The 27,537-nt window shown below is 41.2% G+C and overlaps 1 protein-coding gene across 1 annotated transcript in view; it reads left to right on the top strand.

The window, feature by feature from the left end:
- Window positions 1-27,537, top strand: part of inpp5d (inositol polyphosphate-5-phosphatase D) — a 56,194-nt gene that overhangs the window by 12,298 nt on the left and 16,359 nt on the right. The window contains exons 5-17 of the mRNA XM_029695396.1: window positions 5,234-5,399; window positions 6,137-6,277; window positions 8,719-8,809; window positions 9,521-9,598; window positions 9,972-10,049; window positions 10,282-10,405; window positions 12,917-13,020; window positions 15,188-15,290; window positions 15,563-15,759; window positions 16,299-16,416; window positions 17,226-17,322; window positions 17,775-17,913; window positions 26,571-26,679. Of these exons, the coding sequence (XP_029551256.1) occupies window positions 5,234-5,399; window positions 6,137-6,277; window positions 8,719-8,809; window positions 9,521-9,598; window positions 9,972-10,049; window positions 10,282-10,405; window positions 12,917-13,020; window positions 15,188-15,290; window positions 15,563-15,759; window positions 16,299-16,416; window positions 17,226-17,322; window positions 17,775-17,913; window positions 26,571-26,679 (1,545 nt within the window). The remainder of the gene's footprint in view (window positions 1-5,233; window positions 5,400-6,136; window positions 6,278-8,718; window positions 8,810-9,520; window positions 9,599-9,971; window positions 10,050-10,281; window positions 10,406-12,916; window positions 13,021-15,187; window positions 15,291-15,562; window positions 15,760-16,298; window positions 16,417-17,225; window positions 17,323-17,774; window positions 17,914-26,570; window positions 26,680-27,537) is intronic.

Here is a 27,537-nt window from a genome sequence, read left to right as displayed (position 1 = left end):
CGAGTACAACAGGTGTGAACCTTACAGTGAAATGGTTACTTACAAGCCCTTAACCAAGAATGCGCTACCCAAGGTAGCTTGGTGGTGCCAGATCTGACCTAACCCAAGGTAGCTTGGTGGGCCCAGATCTGACCTAACCCAAGGTAGCTTGGTGGGCCCAGATCTGACCTAACCCAAGGTAGCTTGGTGGTGCCAGATCTGACCTAACCCAAGGTAGCTTGGTGGTGCCAGATCTGACCTAACCCAAGGTAGCTTGGTGGGCCCAGATCTGACCTAACCCAAGGTAGCTTGGTGGTGCCAGATCTGACCTAACCCAAGGTAGCTTGGTGGGCCCAGATCTGACCTAACCCAAGGTAGCTTGGTGGTGCCAGATCTGACCTAACCCAAGGTAGCTTGGTGGGCCCAGATCTGACCTAACCCAAGGTAGCTTGGTGGGCCCAGATCTGACCTAACCCAAGGTAGCTTGGTGGTGCCAGATCTGAGCTAACCCAAGGTAGATTGGATCTGAGCTAACCCAAGGTAGCTTGGATCTGAGCTAACCCAAGGTAGCTTCGATCTGAGCTAACCCAAGGTAGCTTCGATCTGAGCTAACCCAAGGTAGCTTGGATAAAATAAAATAAAACGTTATTAGTCACATGCGCCGAGTACAACAGGTGTGAACCTTACAGTGAAATGGTTACTTACAAGCCCTTAACCAAGAATGCGCTACCCAAGGTAGCTTGGTGGTGCCAGATCTGACCTAACCCAAGGTAGCTTGGTGGGCCCAGATCTGACCTAACCCAAGGTAGCTTGGTGGGCCCAGATCTGACCTAACCCAAGGTAGCTTGGTGGTGCCAGATCTGACCTAACCCAAGGTAGCTTGGTGGGCCCAGATCTGACCTAACCCAAGGTAGCTTGGTGGTGCCAGATCTGACCTAACCCAAGGTAGCTTGGTGGGCCCAGATCTGACCTAACCCAAGGTAGCTTGGTGGGCCCAGATCTGACCTAACCCAAGGTAGCTTGGTGGGCCCAGATCTGACCTAACCCAAGGTAGCTTGGTGGTGCCAGATCTGACCTAACCCAAGGTAGCTTGGTGGGCCCAGATCTGTTTATGTTTTATAGCCAACTTCTACTGTACCTCAATATCTCCAGTAACCCTTCACACTGTAATTATGGTGGTGTAACTAGTAATCATCTAGTTGTGTATCTGTAATCTGATTACAATATTTTTATCTGATAATGTAACTGATTACAGTTTTTTTTTTTTAATAATCAGATTACATACAATCAAATACTCCCCAACACAGTTAAGATAGATACACTATAAGACCAAAAGTAGGTGGATACCTGCTCGTCGGACATCTCACTCCAAAATCCTGGGCATTAATATGGAGTTGGTCCCCCCCTTTGTTGCTATAACAGCATGGACTCTTCTGGGAAGGCTTTCCACTAGATGTGCGAACATTGCTGAGGGGACTTGCTTCCATTCAGCCACAAGAGCATTAGTGATGTCGGGTACTGATGTTGAGCAATTAGGCCTGGCTCGCAGTCTGCATTCCAATTCATCCCAAAAGTGTTCGATGGGGCTGAGGTCAGGGCTCTGTGCAGGCCAGTCAAGTTCTTCCACACCAATCTCAACAAACCATTTCTGTATGGACCTCACTTTGTGCACAAGGGCATTGTCATGCTGAAACAGGAAAGGGCCTACCCCAAACTGTTGTCACAAAGTTGGAAGCACAGAATCATCTAGATGATTTTTATGCGCTGCGCGCTTCAGCACTCGACGGTACTGTTCTGTGAGCTTGTGTGGCCTACCACTTCGCGGCTGAGCCGTTGTTGCTCCTAAACATTTCCACTTCACAATTACAGCACTTACAGTAGCTCTAGAGGGGCAGAAATTTGACGAACTGACTTGTTGAAAAGGTGGCATCCTATGACAGTGCCACGCTGAAAGTCAATGAGCTCTTCAGTTAGGCCATTCTACTGCCAATGTTTGTCTATGGAGATTGCATGGATGTGTGCTCAATTTTATACACCTGTCAGCAACAGGTGTGGTTGAAATAGCCAAATCCATCAATTTGAAGGGGTGTCCGCATATTGTACTATATATATATAGTGTATTTACATGTAAAGTGGGGTACCAGTCATTGAGGTAGATATATGCACGTAAACAGGAGTATTGGAGTCATTGAGATAGATATATAACAAATACAATGCAAATAGTTCGGGTAGCCTAGCGGGATTTCTTATAAGTGTCTGGGTTAGAATCCCGCTCCTTGAAAGCAGCAGCTCTACCCTTTAGCTCGATGCGGATGTTGCCTGTAATCCATGGCTTTTGGTTGGGGTGTTTACGTACGGTCACTGTGGGGACAACGTCATCAATGCACTTATTGATGAAGCCAATGACTGATGTGGTGTACTGGTGTACTCCTCAAAGCCATGAGAAGAATCCCGGAACATATTCCAGTCTGTGCTAGAAAACAGTCCTGTAGCTTAGCATCTGCGTCATCTGACCACTTCAGTATTAAGCGGGTCACTGGTACTTCCTGCTTTAGTTTCTGCTTGTAAGCAGGAATCAGGAGGATAGAGTTATGGTTAGATTTGCCAAATAGAGGGTGACGGAGTACTTTGTGTGGAGTAAAAGTGGTCTAGAGTTTTTTCCCTTTGGTTGCACATGTAACATGCTGGTAGAAATGAGGTAAAACAGATGTACGTTTTCCTGCATTAATGTCCCCGGCCACTAGGAGCGCTGCCTCTGGATGAGCATTTTCTTGTTTGCTTATGGCCTTATACAGCTCGTAGAGTGCGGTCTTAGTGGTCTTAGTCTTAGTGCCAGTTTGCGGTCTTAGTGCCAGTTTGTGGTAGTAAATAGACAGCTAAGAAAAATATAGATGAAAACTCTCTTGGTAAATAGTGTGGTCTACAGCTTATCATGAGATACTCTACCTCAGGCGAGCAAAACCTAGAGACTTCCTTAATTTTAGATTTTGTGCACCAGCTGTTATTTATAAATAGACACAGACCACCACCACTTGTCTTACCGGAGGCAGCTGTTCTATCTTTCCGATGCACCGAAAACCCAGCCGCTGTATGTTATCCATGTTGTTGTTCAGCCACGACTCAGTGAAACATAAGATATTACAGTTTTTAATGTCCCGTTGGTAGGATAGTCTTGATCGGAGCTCATCCATTTTATTATCCAATGATTGCTCGTTGGCTAGTAGGACTGATGGTAGAGGCGGATAACCCACTCGCTGTCTGATCCTTACAAGGCACCCCGACATACGTCCCCGATATCTCCGTCTCTTCTTCATGTGAATCACAGTGATTTGGGCCTTGTGAGGTGTCTGAATTAAATCCTCCGACTCATTAAAGAAAAAATCTTCGTCCAGTATGAGATGAGTAATTGCTGTCCTGATATCCAGAAGATATTTTCGGTCATAAGAGACGGTGGCAGAAAGATTATGTACAAAATAAGTTACAAATAACGCAACAAAACACACACAATAGCACAATAAGTTAGGAGCCCGTAAAACGGCTGCCATCTTCTACAGCCTCATTAATGAGAATATGGACTTGGTCTTTTACCTGTCACGTCCTGACCATACAAAGCTTTTCTATGGTAGAGTAGGTCAGGGTGTGAGAGGGGGTTTTGTCTAGTTTATTTATGTCTATGTTGGTTCTAGTTTCTTTTTTCTATGTTGGGGGTTTTGTCTAGTTTATGTATTTCTATGTGGGGTTCTAGTTTCTGTATTTCTGTGTTGTTTTTTTGGGGATGATCTCCAATTAGAGGCAGCTGGTCATCGTTGTCTCTAATTGGGGATCATATTTAAGTTGTTGTTTTTTCCCACTAGGTTTTGTGGGAGATTATTTTGAGTAAGTGTATGTTGCACCTCTTCATCACGGTTTGTTGTTTTGTTTATTAGTTTATTTGTATGTCTTGCATAGTTTCACAGTTATAATAAAATGTGGAACTATACACACGCTGCGCTTTGGTCCCATTCTTCAGACAGTCGTGACATTACCAAATAGTGCTATCTTCTGCATACCACACCCCTACCTTTTCAAAACACAACTGATTGGCTCAAATGCATTAAGAAGGGAAGACATTCCACAAAATAACTTTTAGCAAGGCACATCTGTTAATTGAAGTGCATTCCAGGTGACTACCTCATGAAGCTGGTTGAGAGATGCCAAGAGTGTGCACAACTGTCATCAAGGCAAAGGGTGGCTACTTTTCAGAATCTCAAATATAAGAAGGATTTTGATTTGTTTAACACTTTTTGTTTACTACATGATTCAATATGTGTTATTTCATAGTTTGGATGTCTTCACTATTTTTCTACAATCTAGAAAATAGTCATAATTATGAAAAACCCTTGAATGAGTAGGTGTGTCAAAATCTGGTACTGTGAAGTATATACATGTAAACAGGAATACTAGAGTCATATATATATATATATATATATATATATACATGTAAACAGGAGTACTGGAGTCATTGAGGTAGATATATACATGTAAACTGGAGTCATTGAGGTAGATATATACATGTAAACAGGAATACTGGAGTCATTGAGGTAGATATATACATGTAAACTGGAGTCATTGAGGTAGATATATACATGTAAACTGGAGTCATTGAGGTAGATATATATACATGTAAACTGGAGTCATTGAGGTAGATATATACATGTAAACTGGAGTCATTGAGGTAGATATATACATGTAAACTGGAGTCATTGAGGTAGATATATACATGTAAACTGGAGTCATTGAGGTAGATATATACATGTAAACTGGAGTCATTGAGGTAGATATATACATGTAAACTGGAGTCATTGAGGTAGATATATACATGTAAACTGGAGTCATTGAGGTAGATATATACATGTAAATTGGAGTCATTGAGGTAGATATATACATGTAAACTGGAGTCATTGAGGTAGATATATACATGTAAACTGGAGTCATTGAGGTAGATATATACATGTAAACTGGAGTCATTGAGGTAGATATATACATGTAAACTGGAGTCATTGAGGTAGATATATACATGTAAACTGGAGTCATTGAGGTAGATATATACATGTAAACTGGAGTCATTGAGGTAGATATATACATGTAAACTGGAGTCAAAGTGACTGGAGGTGCTGCTACTCAAGTAGTAGTAATTCCAGTACTACACAGGGGTTTGATACTGATACTTTCAATATGTCTAACAGTTTGACTGTTGTGGTTGTTCGTCTTCCAGATCCAGTTAAATACCCGCCTCAGCTACCACCCAGGAACTTCCCAGGAGGGATGTCAGCCAATGGCAGTAAAGAGGCCCATGGGGGAGAGTCGCAGACTTCAGAGCTAGCCTGTGCTTCCCTGAGAGACACATACCTACAGAGGCTGCAACATTTGGACATGTCTAAGTATGCTCATTTGGGCCCACTAAAGCTTCTCAGAGTGTTGATCTGAGATCAGGTCCCACCCTATCGATGTAATCTTATTCATTATTGATAAGGCAAAAAAATGTATCTTAGCTCAGCACATTGATTTGATTGGTTCCTGGTTCCAGACATTAGCTATATATCTACCAACAGACAGTAGCCAACCCTCATAGCCTGGTTCCTCTCTAGGTTTCTTCCTAGGTTCTGGCCTTACTAGGGAGTTTTCCCTGGCCAACCCTCATAGCCTGGTTCCTCTCTAGGTTTCTTCCTAGGTTCTGGCCTTTCTAGGGAGTTTTTCCTAGCCACCCCCTCATAGCCTGGTTCCTCTCTAGGTTTCTTCCTAGGTTCTGGCCTTTCTAGGGAGTTTTTCCTAGCCACCCCCTCATAGCCTGGTTCCTCTCTAGGTTTCTTCCTAGGTTTTGGCCTTTCTAGGGAGTTTTTCCTAGCCACTGTGCTTCTACGCCTGCATTGCTTGCTGTTTTGGGGTTTTTAGGCTGGGTTTCTGTACAGCACTTTTGAGATATCAGCTGATGTAAGAATGGCTTTATAAATACATTTGATTTGATACACTGAGACCCTTCTCATTCTACTATGACCTGCAAAATGCTGATTGAGTGTCTTTAGTAGTATTGCGTTATTGACGATGTGTTGCATTGTGTTACCCAGCTGCCAATCTTTTAGTTAGGCATCAACAAAAAACAAATCACACTGTCTTCCAGCCTGCCGGAAGAGCACCAACAATCCATCCAGGAATACTTCCACACCTCACTCTGTCTCGATGCTGAGCAAGCCCAGAATGGGAATCCCAACCTTCCCCGTTTGAAAAAGCTCACTATGGAAATATGCAAACATCTTAACAGGTACAGTAGACTTACAGACAATAGCTAGCTACAAGTGATGTCCCATAATTTGTTGACACCCTTGGTGTGGTGGCCACTGATTGGCTGAATACCCTGGGCGCGAGGTGGTTGAAGAAGCATAAATAGTTTTTATTGACACCCTTGATAAAAATTAGCAATGATGACTGTATAAAATAAATCATTCAAAAACGGAGCTATATTGATTGCATTGACAAAAAAAAGGGGGGGAAATTATAATATTTTATATTTGTACATTTGCTCAGAGAAAGAGATGTTGTTTAACAAGTAATATAAAAAAAATTCTCAAGAAGGTTAGGGGTCATTACCAATAACAGGGGAGGTTAGCATGTCTTGGAGGTATAATCTAACCTCTCACCATTACCAATAACAGGGGAGGTTAACATGTCTTGGGGGTATGATCTCTAACCTCTCACCATTACCAATAACAGGTGAGGTTAGCATGTCTTGGGGGTATAATCTAACCTCTCACCATTACCAATAACAGGGGAGATTAGCATGTCTTGGGGGTATGATCTCTAACCTCTCACCATTACCAATAACAGGGGAGATTAGCATGTCTTGGGGGTATAATCTCTAACCTCTCACCATTACCAATAACAGGGGAGGTTAGCATTTCTTGGGGGTATGATCTCTAACCTCTCACCATTACCAATAACAGGGGAGATTAGCATGTCTTGGAGGTATAATCTAACCTCTCACCATTACCAATAACAGGGGAGATTAGCATGTCTTGGGGGTATAATCTCTAACCTCTCACCATTACCAATAACAGGGGAGGTTAGCATGTCTTGGGGGTATGGTCTCTAACCTCTCACCATTACCAATAACAGGGGAGGTTAGCATGTCTTGGAGGTATAATCTAACCTCTCACCATTACCAATAACAGGGGAGGTTAGCATGTCTTGGGGGTATGATCTCTAACCTCTCACCATTACCAATAACAGGGGAGGTTAGCATGTCTTGGGGGTATGGTCTCTAACCTCTCACCATTACCAATAACAGGGGAGAATAGCATGTCTTGGGGGTATGATCTCTAACCTCTCACCATTACCAATAACAGGGGAGGTTAGCATGTCTTGGGGGTATGGTCTCTAACCTCTCACCATTACCAATAACAGGGGAGTTTAGCATGTCTTGGGGGTATGATCTCTAACCTCTCACCATTACCAATAACAGGGGAGGTTAGCATGTCTTGGGGGTATGGTCTCTAACCTCTCACCATTACCAATAACAGGGGAGGTTAGCATGTCTTGGGGGTATAATCTAACCTCTCACCATTACCAATAACAGGGGAGGTTAGCATGTCTTGGGGGTATGGTCTCTAACCTCTCACCATTACCAATAACAGGGGAGGTTAACATGTCTTGGGGGTATAATCTAACCTCTCACCATTACCAATAACAGGGGAGGTTAACATGTCTTGGGGGTATAATCTAACCTCTCACCATTACCAATAACAGGGGAGGTTAGCATGTCTTGGGGGTATGGTCTTTGACCCTCTGTAACTTTTACACTCATCAATTTATTCATGATTATCTGTAACCATGGTAGCATCCACATTAATGTAGAAGTGTTTAGAAACATGTTATATTCTTATTTACAATAAAAGTGACTCCAAGATGACACAATACATTATTTACCATTAATTTCTATTGGGAACAAACTCATCTGAAATACAACCAAAACTAACTGCAAATGCTTCCAACAAGTTTGTACCATCACAAGCTTGATATAATCATTGAGTGCTAGGAACATGGGATCAAACACTAAACTTTTGACTACTTTATTTGTACAGTAAGTATTTTTAGGGGTGTCAATAATTTTGTTACTTTAGTTATTTTGCCCTCAGCCTCTGGAGTAACGTGCCAGAGAATCTGAGAGGGGCTAAAACTGCGGACATATTTAAAAGAGATCTTAAAAAACATATTTTTAGCTTTGTTTTTCCTTTAGTGTGTTTTTAGTTGTTCAGTTCATCATTATTTTTCCTGTAAAGGACATTGCGTTGTAAAACTGTGTCTGAAAGGTTCTGTATTAAAAAAAAAGCTTGATTTGATTTGATTAAACAATTCTAAAAAAAATTCTGAGCAATTGCATTAATAGAAAATAAAATAATTTCCCAATTTTTGGGAGGAGCATAAAATATAGCCCAGTATTTGAATTATTTCTTTTATACAGTCATTATTGCTCATCTTTATCAACGGTGGCAATAATTCTGGACCCCACTGTATATATCTGCAACATTTAAAGCACTCAGCATTCACTGTTAACAGCAGGGTTGGGGGGGTCAATTCATGGGAATTATCTTAATAGAAATGGAATTGATTGACTCTAACCCTGGAAAACAACATGTGATTAACCCTTGGGGGATGAAATAAGTATTTTCAGTTGAAATAACATTTCTGGTGCTCCTGTGTTGTCAGCGAGATCTCCCGTACCCTTCCTACTCTGGAGGCCTTTCAGAGGCTTCTAGACCAACAGCTGTCCCCAGGGGTCGGCCGAATGAGAAGCCAGGTGTGTTGTTATTATAATTAACCTTATATTAGCCATTTATTTATAATCAACTTTCAGGAAGGAGATGGGACGGTATGAGCTGCATTCAAGATGGTATTATTTTTTACATCAGTATTCAATAAGGAAACAGGTCGGGATGAGGATCCATTCTAGACAAGAAGTCTTTGTCTATTATTAACCATTTATCAGACACTTCTGTTTAGTTTTACTGTCATCTCTGGTCTAGTGTACAGTATTTATATCTCTGGTCTAGTGTACAGTATTTATATCTCTGGTCTAGTGTACAGTATTTATATCTCTGGTCTAGTGTACAGTATTTATATAATCTCTGGTCTAGTGTACAGTATTTATATCATCTCTGGTCTAGTGTACAGTATTTATATCTCTGGTCTAGTGTACAGTATTTATATAATCTCTGGTCTAGTATACAGTATTTATATCTCTGGTCTAGTATACAGTATTTATATCTCTGGTCTAGTATACAGTATTTATATCTCTGGTCTAGTATAGAGTATTTATATCTCTGGTCTAGTATAGAGTATTTATATCTCTGGTCTAGTGTACAGTATGTATATCTCTGGTCTAGTATAGAGTATTTATATAATCAAGTCCTTTGTGTTTTTAAGGATATGCCCTATGTAATGCGTTGAAGGCTGTCTCTGCCCTATTCTTGGTTTATTTTGAATTCACGTTTCTGCTTTTAATTTCTAGGTGTCAGCAGATTCAGGCCAGGCTGTGTCATTCAGGCTGGAACAAATTACCAAGCTGCTCTACTCCATCGAGGATAAAGTAATGTTTAACACTATTCTAAACTTAGGGCCTGTCCCGTTCTCTAAATAGTGCGCTACTTTCGATCAGGGCCCATAGAGCTCTGGTCATAAGTAGTGCACTATATAGGGAATAGGGTTGCCATTTGGGACACATTATTATTCTGACATTTTATTTTTATTTTTTGTTTTATTCAAAAGTTAGCAACGTTAGCAATAGCTTATTCATTTGCTATTTCTATCAATCACTAACTGAACCTGGTGTAGATTATCTCCTCGTATGTTATAACGTCTTTCCTGTTACACTTTTGACCAAAATCAGGCCAGAAACATAAACGTACAGTTGAAGGAGTAATGCTTCCTTTTCACATACTGTGGTTTCCTTTTTTTTTCAGGCCAAAGCTGCTCTGTTTGAGTCGGTAGGATATGAAGGAGGCCATAGGAAGTCTCTAATACCACCTATTACATTTGAAGTAAGTTGAACTAATGTTGATACTGCAGCCAAAAAAAGCCAACTATCATTGTATTTCCTGATAACAATGTTACCACATATTGTATATCGAAGGCATAGCGGATAATAAAACTCGTCTGAAACAAAATAATTGTATCTCTATTATCATTGGGGTTAAACTGTAAATTGTCTTTACATGGTTTAATTGCATAAGGACTTTTTGTGAATTTATGAGGTCGTGGTCTTCTTTGCAGGTCAAATCAGAGTTGCTTGGTCTCACAACCAAGATGTTCCTCAAGGTGGATGTGGAAACTGGGAAGATCTACTTCAAGAAATATAAAGACGGACCAGAAGATAAATACTTTGTACACAATAAAAGTAAGTACTTTATTCCTCCTATAATCGTAAAGTCTTTCTATTTTTGTTTTTACATTCTGTACTGCATCTAGGCCTTAGACTGGAGTTACACGAAGCAACTTTCATGCGATTTTAGTTGCAGTTGCAAGTGGCATAATCTCAAGCAATTTTGATGTTTCATGAAGTTACTCAAACGCGATTAAAATTGCATGCAACAGCCAATCAAATTGAAGCTGCTGATTTGAGAATTCTAAACTCACCCCATGTCATCCCCATGTCATCTGCTGCATTACATTGTGCTTCCCCAACTGTTTGGTTATTGTAACAGAAAGGATATAGAAGAAATGCAGGCTGTACAATTTAGCTAGCCAAAATTAGATCGATAACAACAACAACGCAGCTACAGTTGAAGTCGGAAGTTTACATACACCTTAGCCAAATACATTTAAACTCCGTTTTTCACAATTCCTGACATTTAATCCAAGTAAAAAATTCCCTGTCTTAGGTCAGTTAGGATCACCACTTTATTTGAAGAATGTGAAATGTCAGAATAATAGCAGAGATAATGATTTATTTCACATTCCCAGTGGGTCAGAAGTTTACATAGACTCAATTAGTATTTGGTAGCGTTGCCTTTAAATTGTTTAACTTGGGTCAAATGTTTTGGGTAGCCTTCAACAAGCTTCCCACAGTAAGTTGGGTGAATTTTGGGCCATTCCTCCTGACAGAGCTGGTGTAACTGAGTCAGGTTTCTAGGCCTCCTTGCTCGCACACGCTTTTTCAGTTCTGCTCACAAATTTTCTATGGGATTGAGGTCAAGGCTTTGTGATGGCCACTCCAATACCTTGACTTTGTTGTCCTTAAGCCATTTTGCCACAACTTTGGAAGTATGCTTGGGGTTATTGTCCATTTGGAAGACCCATTTGCGACCAAGCTTTAACTTCCTGACTGATGATTTGAGATGTTGCTTCAATATATCCACATAATTTTCCTGCCTCATGATGCCAACTATTTTGTGAAGTGCCCCAGTCCTCCTGCATCAAAAGCACCGCCACAACATGATGCTGCCACCCCCTTGCTTCACGGTTGGGATGGTGTTCTTTGGCTTGCAAGCCTCCCACTTTTTCCTCCAAACATAACGATGGTCATTATGGCCAAACAGTTCTATTTTTGTTTCATCAGACCAAAGGACATTTCTCCAAAAAGTACGATCTTTGTCCCCATGTGCAGTTGCAAACCGTAATCTGGCTTTTTTTAATGGCGGTTTTGGAGCAGTGGCTTCCTCCTTGCTGAGCGGCCTTTCAGGTTATGACGATATAGGACTCGTTTTACTGTGGATATAGATACTTTTGTACCTGTTTCCTCCAGCATCTTCACAAGGTCCTTTGCTGTTGTTCTGGGATTGATTTGCACTTTTCGCACCAAAGTACGTTCATCTCTAGGAGACAGAACACGTCTACTTCCTGAGCGGTATGACGGCTGCGTGCTCCCATGGTGTTTATACTTGCGTACTATTGTTTGTACAGATGAACGTGGTACCTTCAGGCGTTTGGAAATTGCTCCCAAGGATGAACCAGACTTGTGGAAGTCTACAATTTATTTTCTGAGGTCTTTTGATTTTCCCATGATGTCAAGCAAAGAGACACTGAGTTTGAAGGTAGGCCTTGAAATACATCCACAGGTACACCTCCAATTGACACAAATGATGTCAATTAGCCTATCAAAAGCTTCTAAAGCCATGACATCATTTTCTGGAATTTTCCAAGCTGTTTAAAGGCCCAGTCAACTTAGTGTATGTAAACTTCCTACCCACTGGAATTGTGATACAGTGAATTATAAGTGAAATAATCTGTCTGTAAACAATTTTTGGAAAAATTACTTGTGTCATACACAAAGTAGATGTCCTAACCGACTTGCCAAAACTATAGTTTGTTAACAAGAAATTTGTGGAGTGGTTGAAAAAATAGTTTTAATGACTCCAACCTAAGTGTATGTAAACTTCCGACTTCAACTGTAGCTAACACAGTTCATGGTGGACAATTTCAGTTGAAACTGGTCAGAGAGAGGTTTTGGTTCACTTCTAAATTACACTTATTGACTGCTAAACCATGTACAATAAATTACATTACATCTCCTATTGTGCTAGTGTCTGTTCTGTCATCTGGCTGATCGCGGATTGTGCTGTGCAGCACTGACAGCTGTGTTGACATGACAACTGGGTCAGAATTCTGAACCTTTCCAATGGATCATGTGTCAAAAGTGTGTTTGTTTTGATTGGCTGTTGCTTGTAACTAGTTGTACAAAGTTGAAATGTATGCAGGGGAGTGTTTCACGAAGCAATCAAGAAGCAACTAATTTGCAAACAACTAAAATTGCATGCAAATTGCGTCGTGTAACGACAGCGCTGGTCAAATGTAGTGCTGTAATAAAGGGAAATAATACATTATAATAAAGAAATAATAATAAAGCCATATAAAGGGAAAGGTAATCTAAGATACTAGTGGATGTAACCTTAATCTATGTCATGTGTAGTTTTACAGCTGGTGAAATCCCAGAAAGTTGCCAAACTGGTGATCGTGTTGGAGACCGAGAAAGAGAAGACTCTGAGGAAAGAGTTTGTCTTCGACGATACAAAGGTAGACCTCAGAGGAATTACAATGCCTTCAGAAAGTATTCATACCCCTTGACTTGTTTTACAGACTGAATTTAAAAAGGATTAAATAGATTTTTTGCAAATTGATTGAAAATTGAACACAGAAGTAATTTACATAAGTATTCACACCGCTGAGTCAATACTTTGTAGAAGCACCTTTGGCAGCGATTACATCTGAGAGTCTTTCTGGGTAAATCTCTAAGAGCTTTCCACACCTGGATTTTGCAAGATTTGCCAATTTATTATTTTTTAAAAATTTCTAACTCTGTCAAATTGGTTGTTGATCTTTGCTAGACAACCATTTTTAGGTCTTGCCATAGATTTTCAAGTAGATTTAAGTCAAAACTGTAACTCGGCCACTCAGGAACATTCACTGTCTTCTTGGTAAGCAACTCCAGTGTAGATTTGGCCTTGTGTTTTAGGTTATTGACCTGCTGAAAGGTGAATTCATCTCCCAGTGTCTGGTGGGAAGCAGACTGAACCAGGTTTCCTCTAGGATTTTGACTGTGCTTAGCTCCATTCTGTTTCTTTTTTATCCTGAAAGACTCCCCAGTCCTTAACAATTATAGCCATACCCATAACATGATGCAGCCACCACTATTGTCACGATTGTGTGTAGAGAAGGACCAAGGCGCAGCGTACTCTGAATTCCACATTATATTTTAGTGAAACTTCACAACCAACAACAACAAAAAAGAAACAACCAACAAACCGTGACGACAGAGGTGCCACATGCACTGACTCAAAATAAGATCCCACAAACAACAGGTGGGAAAAGGCTGCCTAAATATGATCCCCAATCAGAGACAGCGAGATACAGCTGCCTCTGATTGGGAACCATATCAGGCCAACATAGAAATACAAAACTAGAGTACCCACCCTAGTCACACCCCGACCTAACCAAAATAGAGAATAAAAAGGATCTCTAAGGTCAGGGCGTGACAACAATGCTTGAAAATATGGAGAGTGGTACTCAGTAATGTGTTGTATTGGATTTGCCCCAAACATAACACTTTGTATTCAGGACAAAAAGTTAAATTCTTTGCCACATTTGTTGCAGTATTACTTTAGTGCCTTGTCGCAAACAGGATGCATGTTTTGGAATAAAAAAAAATAACGTACAGGCTTCCTTCTTTTCACTCTGTCAATTAGGTTAGTATTGTGGAGTAACTACAATGTTGTTGATCCATCCTCTGTTTTAAAGTCACCATTGGCCTCATGGTAAAATCCCTTACCTTCTTCTTAACTGAGTTAGGAAGGACGCCTGTATCTTTGTAGTGATGTGTATAGATACACAATCCAAAGTGTTATTAATAACTTCACCATGCTCAAAGGGATATTCAATGTCTGCTTTAAAAAATAATAATAATGTTTTACCCATCTACCAATAGTTGCCCTTCTTTGCGAAGCATTGGAAAACCTGGTCTTTGTGGTTAAATCTGTGTTTGAAATTCACTGCTGGACTGAGGGACCGTACAGATAATTGTATGTGTGGGGTACAGAGATGAAGTAGTCATTCAAAAAAATAATGTTAAACGCTATTATTGCACACAGAGTCCATGCAACTTAACACATTTTTACTCCTGAACTTATTTAGGCTTGCCATAACAAAAGGGATGAATACTTATTGATTCAAGACATTTCAGCTTTTCATTTTTAATTTGTAAAAATGTCAAAAAACATAATTCCATTTTGACTTACTGGCCTATTCTGTGTAAAAAATAAAAATAAAAATAAAAAAAAACACAATTTAATCCATATTAAATTCAGGATGTAACACAACAAAATGTAAAAAGTCAAGGGGTGTGAATACTTTCTGAAGGCTTTGTACATGTACCACCAAGCTATGGTTTCATGTAAACTGTGTGGTCATCTTTCTGGTGTGTGTGTGTGTGTGTGTGTGTGTGTGTGTGTGTGTGGTGTGTGTGTCTGTGTGTGTGTGTCGTCTGTGTGTGTGTGTGTGTGTGTGTGTGTGTGTGTGTGTGTGTGTGTGTGTGTGTGTGTGTGTGTGTGTGTGTGTGTGTGTGTCGTCTGTGTGTGTGTGTGTGTGTGTCGTCTGTGTCTGTGTGTGTGTGTGTGTGTGTGTGTGTGTGTGTGTGTGTGTGTGTGTGTGTGTGTGTGTGTGTGTGTGTGTGTGTGTGTGTCACCAGAAAAGAGAGGGGTTCTGTCAACTCCTTCAGCAGATGAAGAACAAACACTCAGACAAGCCTGAGCCAGATATGATCACTGTGTTCGTTGGTACCTGGAATATGGGTAAAATACCTGCCTTCAATGTCTACATTAACTAAAACACACAGAATAATCTACCCAGTGTATCAATTTGTTGATAATAAATACTTTACTTATAAATTAGTATCAATATTGTTCGATATCGATATTGCTACTTCAGCTCAGTCGATAATTATTTTGCTCAAGAACTCAACAGCTAATTACACATTGATTGATTGATTGATTGATTGATTGATTGATTGATTGATTGAGACAATTAAACATATTGATTGATTAATAATTACCTCTTCCTCCAGGTAACGCCAGTCCCCCTCACAGCATAGCATCGTGGTTCCAGTGTAAGGGTCAGGGCAAGACCAGGGACGACACGGCCGACCACATTCCTCACGACATCTATGTGGTCGGGACTCAGGAAGATCCCCTGGGGGAGAAGGAGTGGATAGACACTCTGAAGAGTGCCTTGAGAGGAACCACCGACATCAGCTTCAAACAAGTCAGTTACTATCTCAACACTCAGTGCCAGTTTCCAGGATACATATTAAGCCCTGGACTACAAAAGCACTTTCAATTTAGATTTTACATTAACTTTGCTAGGCTTAATCCCGTGTGGCTCAGTTGGTAGAGCATGGTGTTTGCAACGCCAGGGTTGTGGGTTCGATTCCCACGGGGGGGACCAGTACGGAGAAAAACATGTATGAAATGTATGCATTCACTACTGTAAGTTGCTCTGGATAAGAGCGTCTGCTAAATGACTAAAATGTAAATGTAAAATGTTAATCTGAGTCCGGGAAACCACCCCTTAAAGTATAGTTACTTGTAAACTCCTGATTTTTTACACTGGTGTTAGATAGGTTACACATTAACAACTAATCTCGTACACCAGCTGGCTGTATATGTGGTTGGAACTAAGCCTTGGGACGTTACGTTAAAACAAGTGACACTGACTGTTCGATTGTAATAGAATTCACCATAAAAAAATCTGATTAATAATATGTGTTTTATTGTAATTATGATGTGTTATATTTTGTTCAGATAGCCGTCCAAACCTTATGGAACATCCGTATCGTTGTGCTAGCCAAGCCAGAGCACGAAAACAGAATCTCACACATCTTTTCAGACAGCGTTAAGACAGGGATCGCCAACGCACTGGGTAAATCCCATCGTCTCACTGCAGACCTATCCACTCACTGCAGACCTATCATCTCACTGCAGAATCATCCACTCACTGCAGACTCATCCACCCACTGCAGACTCATCCACCCACTGCAGACTCATCCACTCACTGCAGACCCATCCACTCACTGCAGACCTATCATCTCACTGCAGACTCATCCACTCACTGCAGACCCATCCACTCACTGCAGACCCATCCACCCACTGTAGACTCATCCACCCACTGCAGACCCATCCACCCACTGCAGACCCATCCACTCACTGCAGAATCATCCACTCACTGCAGACCCATCCACTCACTGCAGACTCATCCACTCACTGCAGACTCATCCACTCACTGCAGACCCATCATCTCACTGCAGACTCATCCACCCACTGCAGACCCATCCACTCACTGCAGACCCATCCACTCACTGCAGACCCATCCACTCACTGCAGAATCATCCACTCACTGCAAACTCATCCACTCACTGCAGACCCATCCACTCACTGCAGACCCATCATCTCACTGCAGACTCATCCACCCACTGCAGACCCATCCACTCACTGCAGACCCACCAACTCACTGCACACTCTTTGGCCCAATTTCCCGGACACAGATGACACCTAGTCCTGGATTTAAAAAGCATGTGCAATAAAGATTCTCCAATGAAATGGCTTTTTAGTCCAAGACTAGACTTAATCTGTGTCTGGGAAACTGGCCCTCTTTTTATTAACAACCTAGACGATGAAAGGCACAAACAGCAGAGAGGCCTAACGTCACATCCATTTATCTTTATGTTCCAGGAAATAAGGGAGCAGTGGGTGTGTCCTTCATGTTCAACGGTACTTCCTTTGGCTTTGTCAACAGTCACCTGACTTCGGGGAGCGAGAAGAAGATCAGGTGAACTACAGGGATTAAAAATGGCTGACAAATTACATAATCACAATGTAACAATCCTCAAGCATTTTAAATACTTCTGACCCCTAGAAACCAGTTTATGTTGAAAGCAAAATGGAGTTAAATTAAAAAGTGTATTGATTCCACTGACACAATATCAGAATGTTTAACATCTCCTCAAAATGCCTCTAAACTCTTACAAGTTTTTTGGGGGGTTGTTTATGCTCCAGTATTATTTAGGATGTCTGTTGTTATTTGTGGCCCGTCTGCTCTATTTCTTGAGTAGCCTTTAACTGGTTCTGTTAATTTCTGTTTGATGAAAAAAAGGAACACAAAGATAGTGTCTGCATGTTGCAAAAATAGCTAAACGTGAGAAAAGAAGATACCATATCTCTTCATATCTCAACTACTTGAAAGCAAGACATTTATTTTCTCAACATTTGTTCTCTTACCAGACGCAACCAAAATTACGTCAGCATCCTACGTTTCTTGAATCTTGGAGATAAGAAACTGAATCCGTTTGACATCACACATCGATTCACTCATCTGTTCTGGCTTGGGGATCTGAATTATCGAATTGAATTGCCATCCACAGTAAGTTGAACTACCATAGCAGTTAACGTTGGATGTGGAGATTGTATTGTGATGAATTTGGGGGGGTGGCCAGCGACTGTGTCCAGCGACTGTCAACTCAACCTTAACCGTTATGCTAAGAGATCTGAACCTTTTGACGAGGTTGTGTTGGGTTAAGGTTGCTACAGTATCAACAACTCTCAACTGCTCTATCAGCAACTCTATCAACCACTCTCAACTGCTCTATCAACCACTCTCAACTGCTCTATCAACCACTCTCAACTGCTCTATCAGCAACTCTCAACTGCTTTATCAACAACTCTCAACTGCTTTATCAACAACTCTCAACTGCTCTATCAGCAACTCTCAACTGCTCTATCAGCAACTCTCAACTGCTCTATCAGCAACTCTCAACTGCTCTATCAGCAACTCTAAACTGCTCTATCAGCAACTCTCAACTGCTCTATCAGCAACTCTCAACTGCTCTATCAGCCACTCTCAACTGCTCTATCAACTATCAACCACTCTCAACTGCTCTATCAGCCACTCTCAACTGCTCTATCAGCAACTCTCAACTGCTCTATCAGCCACTCTCAACTGCTCTATCAGCAACTCTCAACTGCTCTATCAGCAACTCTCAACTGCTCTATCAGCCACTCTCAACTGCTCTATCAGCCACTCTCAACTGCTCTATCAACTATCAACCACTCTCAACTGCTCTATCAGCAACTCTCAACTGCTCTATCAGCCACTCTCAACTGCTCTATCAACTATCAACCACTCTCAACTGCTCTATCAGCAACTCTCAACTGCTCTATCAGCCACTCTCAAGTGCTCTATCAGCCACTCTCAACTGCTCTATCAACTATCAACCACTCTCAACTGCTCTATCAGCAACTCTCAACTACTTTATCAACCACTCTCAACTGCTCTATCAACCACTCTCAACTGCTCTATCAACCACTCTCAACTACTTTATCAACTATCAACCACTCTCAACTGCTCTATCAGCAACTCTCAACTGCTCTATCAACCACTCTCAACTGCTCTATCAACCACTCTCAACTACTTTATCAACTATCAACCACTCTCAACTGCTCTATCAGCAACTCTCAACTGCTCTATCAACCACTCTCAACTGCTCTATCAGCAACTCTCAACTGCTCTATCAACCACTCTCAACTGCTCTATCAACCACTCTCAACTACTTTATCAACTATCAACAACTCTCAACTGCTTTATCAACTATCAACAACTCTCAACTGCTTTATCAACTATCAACAACTCTCAACTGCTCTATCAGCAACTCTCAACTGCTCTATCAGCAACTCTCAACTACTTTATCAACTATCAACAACTCTCAACTGCTTTATCAACTATCAACAACTCTCAACTGCTTTATCAACTATCAACCACTCTCAACTGCTTTATCAACTATCAACAACTCTCAACTGCTTTATCAACAACTCTTAACTGCTTTATCAACTATCAGCAACTCTCAACTGCTTTATCAACTATCAACAACTCTCAACTGCTTTATCAACAACTCTCAACTGCTTTATCAACAACTCTTAACTGCTTTATCAACTATCAACAACTCTCAACTGCTTTATCAGCAACTCTCAACTACTTTATCAACAACTCTCAACTACTTTATCAACTCTCAACTGCTCTATCAACAACTCTCAACTGCTTTATCAGCAACTCTCAACTGCTTTATCAACTATCAACAACTCTCAACTGCTTTATCAACTATCAACAACTCTCAACTGCTCTATCAACAACTCTCAACTACTTTATCAACTATCAACAACTCTCAACTGCTTTATCAACTATCAACAACTCTCAACTACTTTATCAACTATCAACAACTCTCAACTGCTTTATCAACAACTCTCAACTACTTTATCAACTATCAACAACTCTCAACTGCTTTATCAGCAACTCTCAACTGCTTTATCAACAACTCTCAACTGCTTTATCAACAACTCTCAACTGCTTTATCAACTATCAACAACTCTCAACTGCTTTATCAACTATCAGCAACTCTCAACTGCTTTATCAACAACTCTCAACTACTTTATCAACAACTCTCAACTGCTTTATCAACTATCAACAACTCTCAACTGCTTTATCAACAACTCTCAACTACTTTATCAACAACTCTCAACTGCTTTATCAACTATCAACAACTCTCAACTGCTTTATCAACTATCAACAACTCTCAGCTGCTTTATCAACTATCAGCAACTCTCAACTGCTTTATCAACTATCAGCAACTCTCAACTACTTTATCAGCAACTCTCAACTGCTTTATCAACTATCAGCAACTCTCAACTGCTTTATCAACAACTCTCAACTGCTTTATCAACTATCAACAACTCTCAACTGCTTTATCAACTATCAGCAACTCTCAACTGCTTTATCAACAACTCTCGACTACTTTATCAACTATCAACAACTCTCAACTGCTTTATCAACAACTCTCAACTACTTTATCAACAATTCTCAACTACTTTATCAACAACTCTCAACTACTTTATCAACAACTCTCAACTGCTTTATCAACAACTCTCAACTGCTTTATCAACTATCAACAACTCGCAACTGCTTTATCAACTATCAACAACTCTCAACTGCTTTATCAACTATCAACAACTCTCAACTGCTTTATCAACTATCAGCAACTCTCAACTGCTTTATCAACAACTCTCGACTACTTTATCAACTATCAGCAACTCTCAACTGCTCTATCAGCAACTCTCAACTGCTCTATCAGCAACTCTCAACTGCTCTATCAGCAACTCTAAACTGCTCTATCAGCAACTCTCAACTGCTCTATCAGCAACTCTCAACTGCTCTATCAGCCACTCTCAACTGCTCTATCAACTATCAACCACTCTCAACTGCTCTATCAGCCACTCTCAACTGCTCTATCAGCAACTCTCAACTGCTCTATCAGCCACTCTCAACTGCTCTATCAGCAACTCTCAACTGCTCTATCAGCAACTCTCAACTGCTCTATCAGCCACTCTCAACTGCTCTATCAGCCACTCTCAACTGCTCTATCAACTATCAACCACTCTCAACTGCTCTATCAGCAACTCTCAACTGCTCTATCAGCCACTCTCAACTGCTCTATCAACTATCAACCACTCTCAACTGCTCTATCAGCAACTCTCAACTGCTCTATCAGCCACTCTCAAGTGCTCTATCAGCCACTCTCAACTGCTCTATCAACTATCAACCACTCTCAACTGCTCTATCAGCAACTCTCAACTACTTTATCAACCACTCTCAACTGCTCTATCAACCACTCTCAACTGCTCTATCAACCACTCTCAACTACTTTATCAACTATCAACCACTCTCAACTGCTCTATCAGCAACTCTCAACTGCTCTATCAACCACTCTCAACTGCTCTATCAACCACTCTCAACTACTTTATCAACTATCAACCACTCTCAACTGCTCTATCAGCAACTCTCAACTGCTCTATCAACCACTCTCAACTGCTCTATCAGCAACTCTCAACTGCTCTATCAACCACTCTCAACTGCTCTATCAACCACTCTCAACTACTTTATCAACTATCAACAACTCTCAACTGCTTTATCAACTATCAACAACTCTCAACTGCTTTATCAACTATCAACAACTCTCAACTGCTCTATCAGCAACTCTCAACTGCTCTATCAGCAACTCTCAACTACTTTATCAACTATCAACAACTCTCAACTGCTTTATCAACTATCAACAACTCTCAACTGCTTTATCAACTATCAACCACTCTCAACTGCTTTATCAACTATCAACAACTCTCAACTGCTTTATCAACAACTCTTAACTGCTTTATCAACTATCAGCAACTCTCAACTGCTTTATCAACTATCAACAACTCTCAACTGCTTTATCAACAACTCTCAACTGCTTTATCAACAACTCTTAACTGCTTTATCAACTATCAACAACTCTCAACTGCTTTATCAGCAACTCTCAACTACTTTATCAACAACTCTCAACTACTTTATCAACTCTCAACTGCTCTATCAACAACTCTCAACTGCTTTATCAGCAACTCTCAACTGCTTTATCAACTATCAACAACTCTCAACTGCTTTATCAACTATCAACAACTCTCAACTGCTCTATCAACAACTCTCAACTACTTTATCAACTATCAACAACTCTCAACTGCTTTATCAACTATCAACAACTCTCAACTACTTTATCAACTATCAACAACTCTCAACTGCTTTATCAACAACTCTCAACTACTTTATCAACTATCAACAACTCTCAACTGCTTTATCAGCAACTCTCAACTGCTTTATCAACAACTCTCAACTGCTTTATCAACAACTCTCAACTGCTTTATCAACTATCAACAACTCTCAACTGCTTTATCAACTATCAGCAACTCTCAACTGCTTTATCAACAACTCTCAACTACTTTATCAACAACTCTCAACTGCTTTATCAACTATCAACAACTCTCAACTGCTTTATCAACAACTCTCAACTACTTTATCAACAACTCTCAACTGCTTTATCAACTATCAACAACTCTCAACTGCTTTATCAACTATCAACAACTCTCAGCTGCTTTATCAACTATCAGCAACTCTCAACTGCTTTATCAACTATCAGCAACTCTCAACTACTTTATCAGCAACTCTCAACTGCTTTATCAACTATCAGCAACTCTCAACTGCTTTATCAACAACTCTCAACTGCTTTATCAACTATCAACAACTCTCAACTGCTTTATCAACTATCAGCAACTCTCAACTGCTTTATCAACAACTCTCGACTACTTTATCAACTATCAACAACTCTCAACTGCTTTATCAACAACTCTCAACTACTTTATCAACAATTCTCAACTACTTTATCAACAACTCTCAACTACTTTATCAACAACTCTCAACTGCTTTATCAACAACTCTCAACTGCTTTATCAACTATCAACAACTCGCAACTGCTTTATCAACTATCAACAACTCTCAACTGCTTTATCAACTATCAACAACTCTCAACTGCTTTATCAGCTATCAACAACTCTCAACTGCTTTATCGGCAACTCTCAACTGCTTTATCAACTATCAACAACTCTCAACTGCTTTATCAGCAACTCTCAACTACTTTATCAACTATCAACAACTCTCAACTGCTTTATCAACAACTCTCAACTGCTTTATCAACAACTCGCAACTGCTTTATCAACTATCAACAACTCTCAACTACTTTATCAACTATCAACCACTCTCAACTGCTTTATCAACAACTCTCAACTGCTTTATCAACTATCAACAACTTTATCAACTATCAACAACTCTCAACTGCTTTATCAACTATCAACAACTCTCAACTGCTTTATCAACTATCAACAACTTTATCAACTATCAACAACTCTCAACTGCTTTATCAACTATCAACAACTCTCAACTACTTTATCAACAACTCTCAACTACTTTATCAACTATCAGCAACTCTCAACTACTTTATCAACAACTCTCAACTATTTTATCAACTATCAAATCAAATTTTATTGGTCACATACACATGGTTATCAGATGTTAATGTGAGTGTAGCGAAATGCTTGTGCTTCTAGTTCTGACCATGCAGTAATATCTAACAAGTAATCTAACAATTTCACAACAACTACCTTATACACACAAGTGTAAACGAATGATTAATAATATGTACATATAAATATATGGATGAGCGATGGCTGAACGGCAGAAGCAAGATGCAGTAGGTGGTATAGAGTACAGTATATACATATGAGATGAGTAATGTAGGGTGTGTAAACATTATATAAAGTTGCATTGTTTAAGTGACTAGTGATACATTTATTACATCCAATTATTAATTATTAAAGTGGCTAGAGATTGAGTCTGTATGTTGGCAGCAGCCACTCAATGTTGGTGATGGCTGTTTAACAGTCTGATGGCCTTTATATAGAAGCTGTTTTTCAGTCTCTCGGTCACCGCCGTACCAGGCGGTGATACAGCCCGACTGGATGCTCTCGATTGTGCATCTGTAAAAGTTTGTGAGTGTTTTTGATGACAAGCCAAATTTCTTCAGCCTCCTGAGGTTGAAGAGGCGCTGTTGCGCCTTCTTCACCACGCTGTCTGTGTGGGTGGACCATTTCAGTTTGTCCGTGATGTGTACGCCGAGGAACTTAAAACTTTCCACCTTCTCCACTACTGTCCCATCGATGTGGATGGGGGGCTGCTCCCTCTGCTGTTTCCTGAAGTCCACGATCATCTCATTTGTTTTGTTGACGTTGAGTGTGAGATTGTTTTCCTGACACCACACTCCGAGTGCCCTCACCTCCTCCTTGTAGGCCGTCTCGTCGTTGTTGGTACTCAAGCCTACCTCTGCAAACTTGATGATTGAGTTGGAGGCGTGCATGGCCACACAGTCATGGGTGAACAGGGAGTACAGGAGTGGGCTGAGAACACACCCTTGTGGGGACCCAGTGTTGAGGATCAGCGGGGTGGAGATGTTGTTTCCTACCCTCACCACCTGGGGGCGGCCCGACAGAAAGTCCAGGACCCAGTTGCACAGGGTGAGGTCGAGACCCAGGGTCTTGAGCTTAATGACGAGTTTGGTGAGTACTATGGTGTTGAATGCTGAGCTGTAATCGATGAACAGCATTCTTAAATAGGTATTCCTCTTGTCCAGATGGGTTAGGGCAGTGTGCAGTTTATTTATTTATTTTACCGTTATTTAACCAGGTAAGTTGACTGAGAACACATTCTCATTTACAGCAACGACCTGGGGAATAGTTTCAGGGGAGAGGAGGGGGATGAATGAGCCAATTGTAAGCTGGGGATGATTAGACAGCAGTGATGATATGAGGGCCAGATTGGGAATTTAGCCAGGACACCAGGGTTAACACCCTACTCTTACGATAAGTGCCATGGGATCTTTAATGACCTCAGAGAGTCAGGACACCCGTTTAACGTCCCATCTGAAAGACGGCACCCTACACTGGGCAAGGTCCCCAATCACTGCCCTGGGGCATTGGGATATTTTTTAGACCAGAGGAAAGAGTGCCTCCTACTGGCCCTCCAATACCACTTCCAGCAGCATCTGGTCTCCCATCCAGGGACTGACCAGGACCAACCCTGCTTAGCATCAGAAGCAAGCCAGCAGTTGGATGCAGGGTGGTATGCTGCTGGCAGTAAGATTGCGTCATCTGTGGACCTATTGGGGCAGTAAGCAAATCCTTGACTATTCTCTCAAAGCACTTCATGATGACGGAAGTGAGTGCTACGGGGCGATAGTCGTTTAGCTCAGTTACCTTTGCTTTCTTGGGAACAGGAACAATGGTGGCCCTCTTGAAGCATGTAGGAACAGCAGACTGGGATAAGGATTGATTGAATATATCCTGGTCTGCGCATGCTGTGAGGACGCGGCCGGGGATGCCGTCTGGGCCAGCAGCCTTGCGAGGGTTAACACGTTTAAATGTTTTACTCACGTTGGCTACAGTGAAGGAGAGCCTGCAGGTTTTTGGTAGCGGGCTGTGTCAGTGGCACAGTATTGTCCTCAAAGCGAGCAAAGAAGTTGTTTAGTTTGTCTGGGAGCAAGACGTGATTGGCTGTAGATCCTGACGTCTTGTGTCTGAGCAGTTGAATTGCCACTCTACTTTGTCTCTATACTGACGCTTAGCTTGTTTGATTGCCTTGCGGAGGGAATAGCTACACTGTTTGTATTCGGTCAGGTTTCTGGTCGCCTTGCCATGATTAAAAGCGGTGGTTCGCGCTTTCAGTTTTGCGCGAATGCTGCCATCAATCCACGGTTTCTGGTTGGGGAAGGTTTTAATAGTCACTGTGGGTACCACATGCACTTGCTAATAAACTCGCTCACCAAATCAGCGTATACATCAATGTTGTTGTCCGATGCTATCCCAGTCCACGTGATCGAAGCAATCTTGAGGCGTGGAATCAGATTGGTCGGACCAGCGTTGACCATACCTGAGCATAGGCGTTTTCTGTTTTAGTTTCTGTCTATAGGCTGGGAGCAACAAAATAGAGTCGTGGTCAGATTTGCCAAAAGGAGGGCGAGGGAGGGCCTTGTATGCGTCGCGGAAATTAGAGTAGCTATGATCCGGAGTGTTGCCAGACCAGGTCGCGCATTTCAATATGCTGATTAAATGTACGGAGCCTTGTTTTCAGATTAGCCTTGTTAAAATCCCCAGCTACAATAAATGCAGCCTCAGGATATGTGATTTCCAGTTTACATAGAGTTCAATTAAGTTCTTTCAGGGCCGTCAAGGTGTCTGCTTGGGGGGGGGGGGAATATACTGCTTTCAACTATCAACAACTCTCAACCACTGCTAGTCTGAATTTGTATTCATGTGCTTATTGAATGTGTTGTTACATACCAAGTAAGTAAGCATAAGCAAACAAGTTGTTACTTGGACACACACACTTGTGTAAAGGACATGGACCAGAGGAGTGCACAAATTTTTTTTTACCAAAGGCCCTGGTCTACAGTAGTTCCCTAATATAGGGATGAGGGTGCCATTTGGGACAGTTCCAGCATGCAGTTCCTGTTCCCTATTTCTCTAGCAGCAGTTAATCTAAATAGAGATAGTGCTGTGCTGATGACGTCACTGTGCAGGAAGAGAGAGCAGCTACTTTGCATTGTGTTCCCTTAACAGGAAGCAGAGAGCATCGTGACCAAGATCAAACAGCAGCAGTACCAGGAACTGCTGTGTAGAGACCAGCTCACCATTGAGAAGGGAGAGGGGAAGGTATTCTTACACTATGGTAAGACATGGCCACTAGCAACATACATTCTGTCATAGCTAACTATGCCTAAAGTAAATTAAACTTCACTAGGCTATATGATGTGGATGGAAAAATGTGAGGATGAAATTGGTGGTCATTGATAAGTGATTTTGATGAAAGTAATGTATTTCTATGCCAAACCCATGGTCATTGAATGAGCACAACAAGCCATTGAGTGAACACATCTACAGCATGTTAGCCTTGGTAAACTATAGGCTAGCTAGCACCAGAGCCATGACTCTAGTTAGCCCTACCAGAGAGTAAACTATAGGCTAGTTAGCCCTACCAGAGAATCAACTATAGGCTAGCTAGCCCTACCAGAGAATCAACTATAGGCTAGCTAGCCCTAACAGAGAATCAACTATAGGCTAGCTAGCCCTACCAGAGAATCAACTATAGGCTAGCTAGCCCTACCAGAGAATTAACTATAGGCTAGTTAGCCCTACCAGAGAGTAAACTATAGGCTAGCCCCAGAGCCATGACTCTAGCTAGCCCTACCAGAGAGTAAACTATAGGCTAGCTAGCCCTACCAGAGAGTAAACTACAGGCTAGTTAGCCCTACCAGAGAGTAAACTATAGGCTAGTTAGCCCTACCAGAGAGTAAACTATAGGCTAGTTAGCCCTACCAGAGAGTAAACTATAGGCTAGCTAGCCCTACCAGAGAGTAAACTATAGGCTAGCTAGCCCTACCAGAGAGTAAACTATAGGCTAGCTAGCCCTACCAGAGAGTAAACTATAGGCTAGCTAGCCCTACCAGAGAGTAAACTATAGGCTAGCTAGCCCTACCAGAGAGTAAACTATAGGCTAGCTAGCCCTACCAGAGAGTAAACTATAGGC

This window comes from Salmo trutta, chromosome 17 (assembly GCF_901001165.1).
Source record: "Salmo trutta chromosome 17, fSalTru1.1, whole genome shotgun sequence".
NCBI classification, from domain to species: Eukaryota; Metazoa; Chordata; class Actinopteri; order Salmoniformes; family Salmonidae; genus Salmo; species Salmo trutta.
Note: the sequence above shows the minus strand (reverse complement) of the source record. Positions and strands in the feature narration are given on the sequence as shown.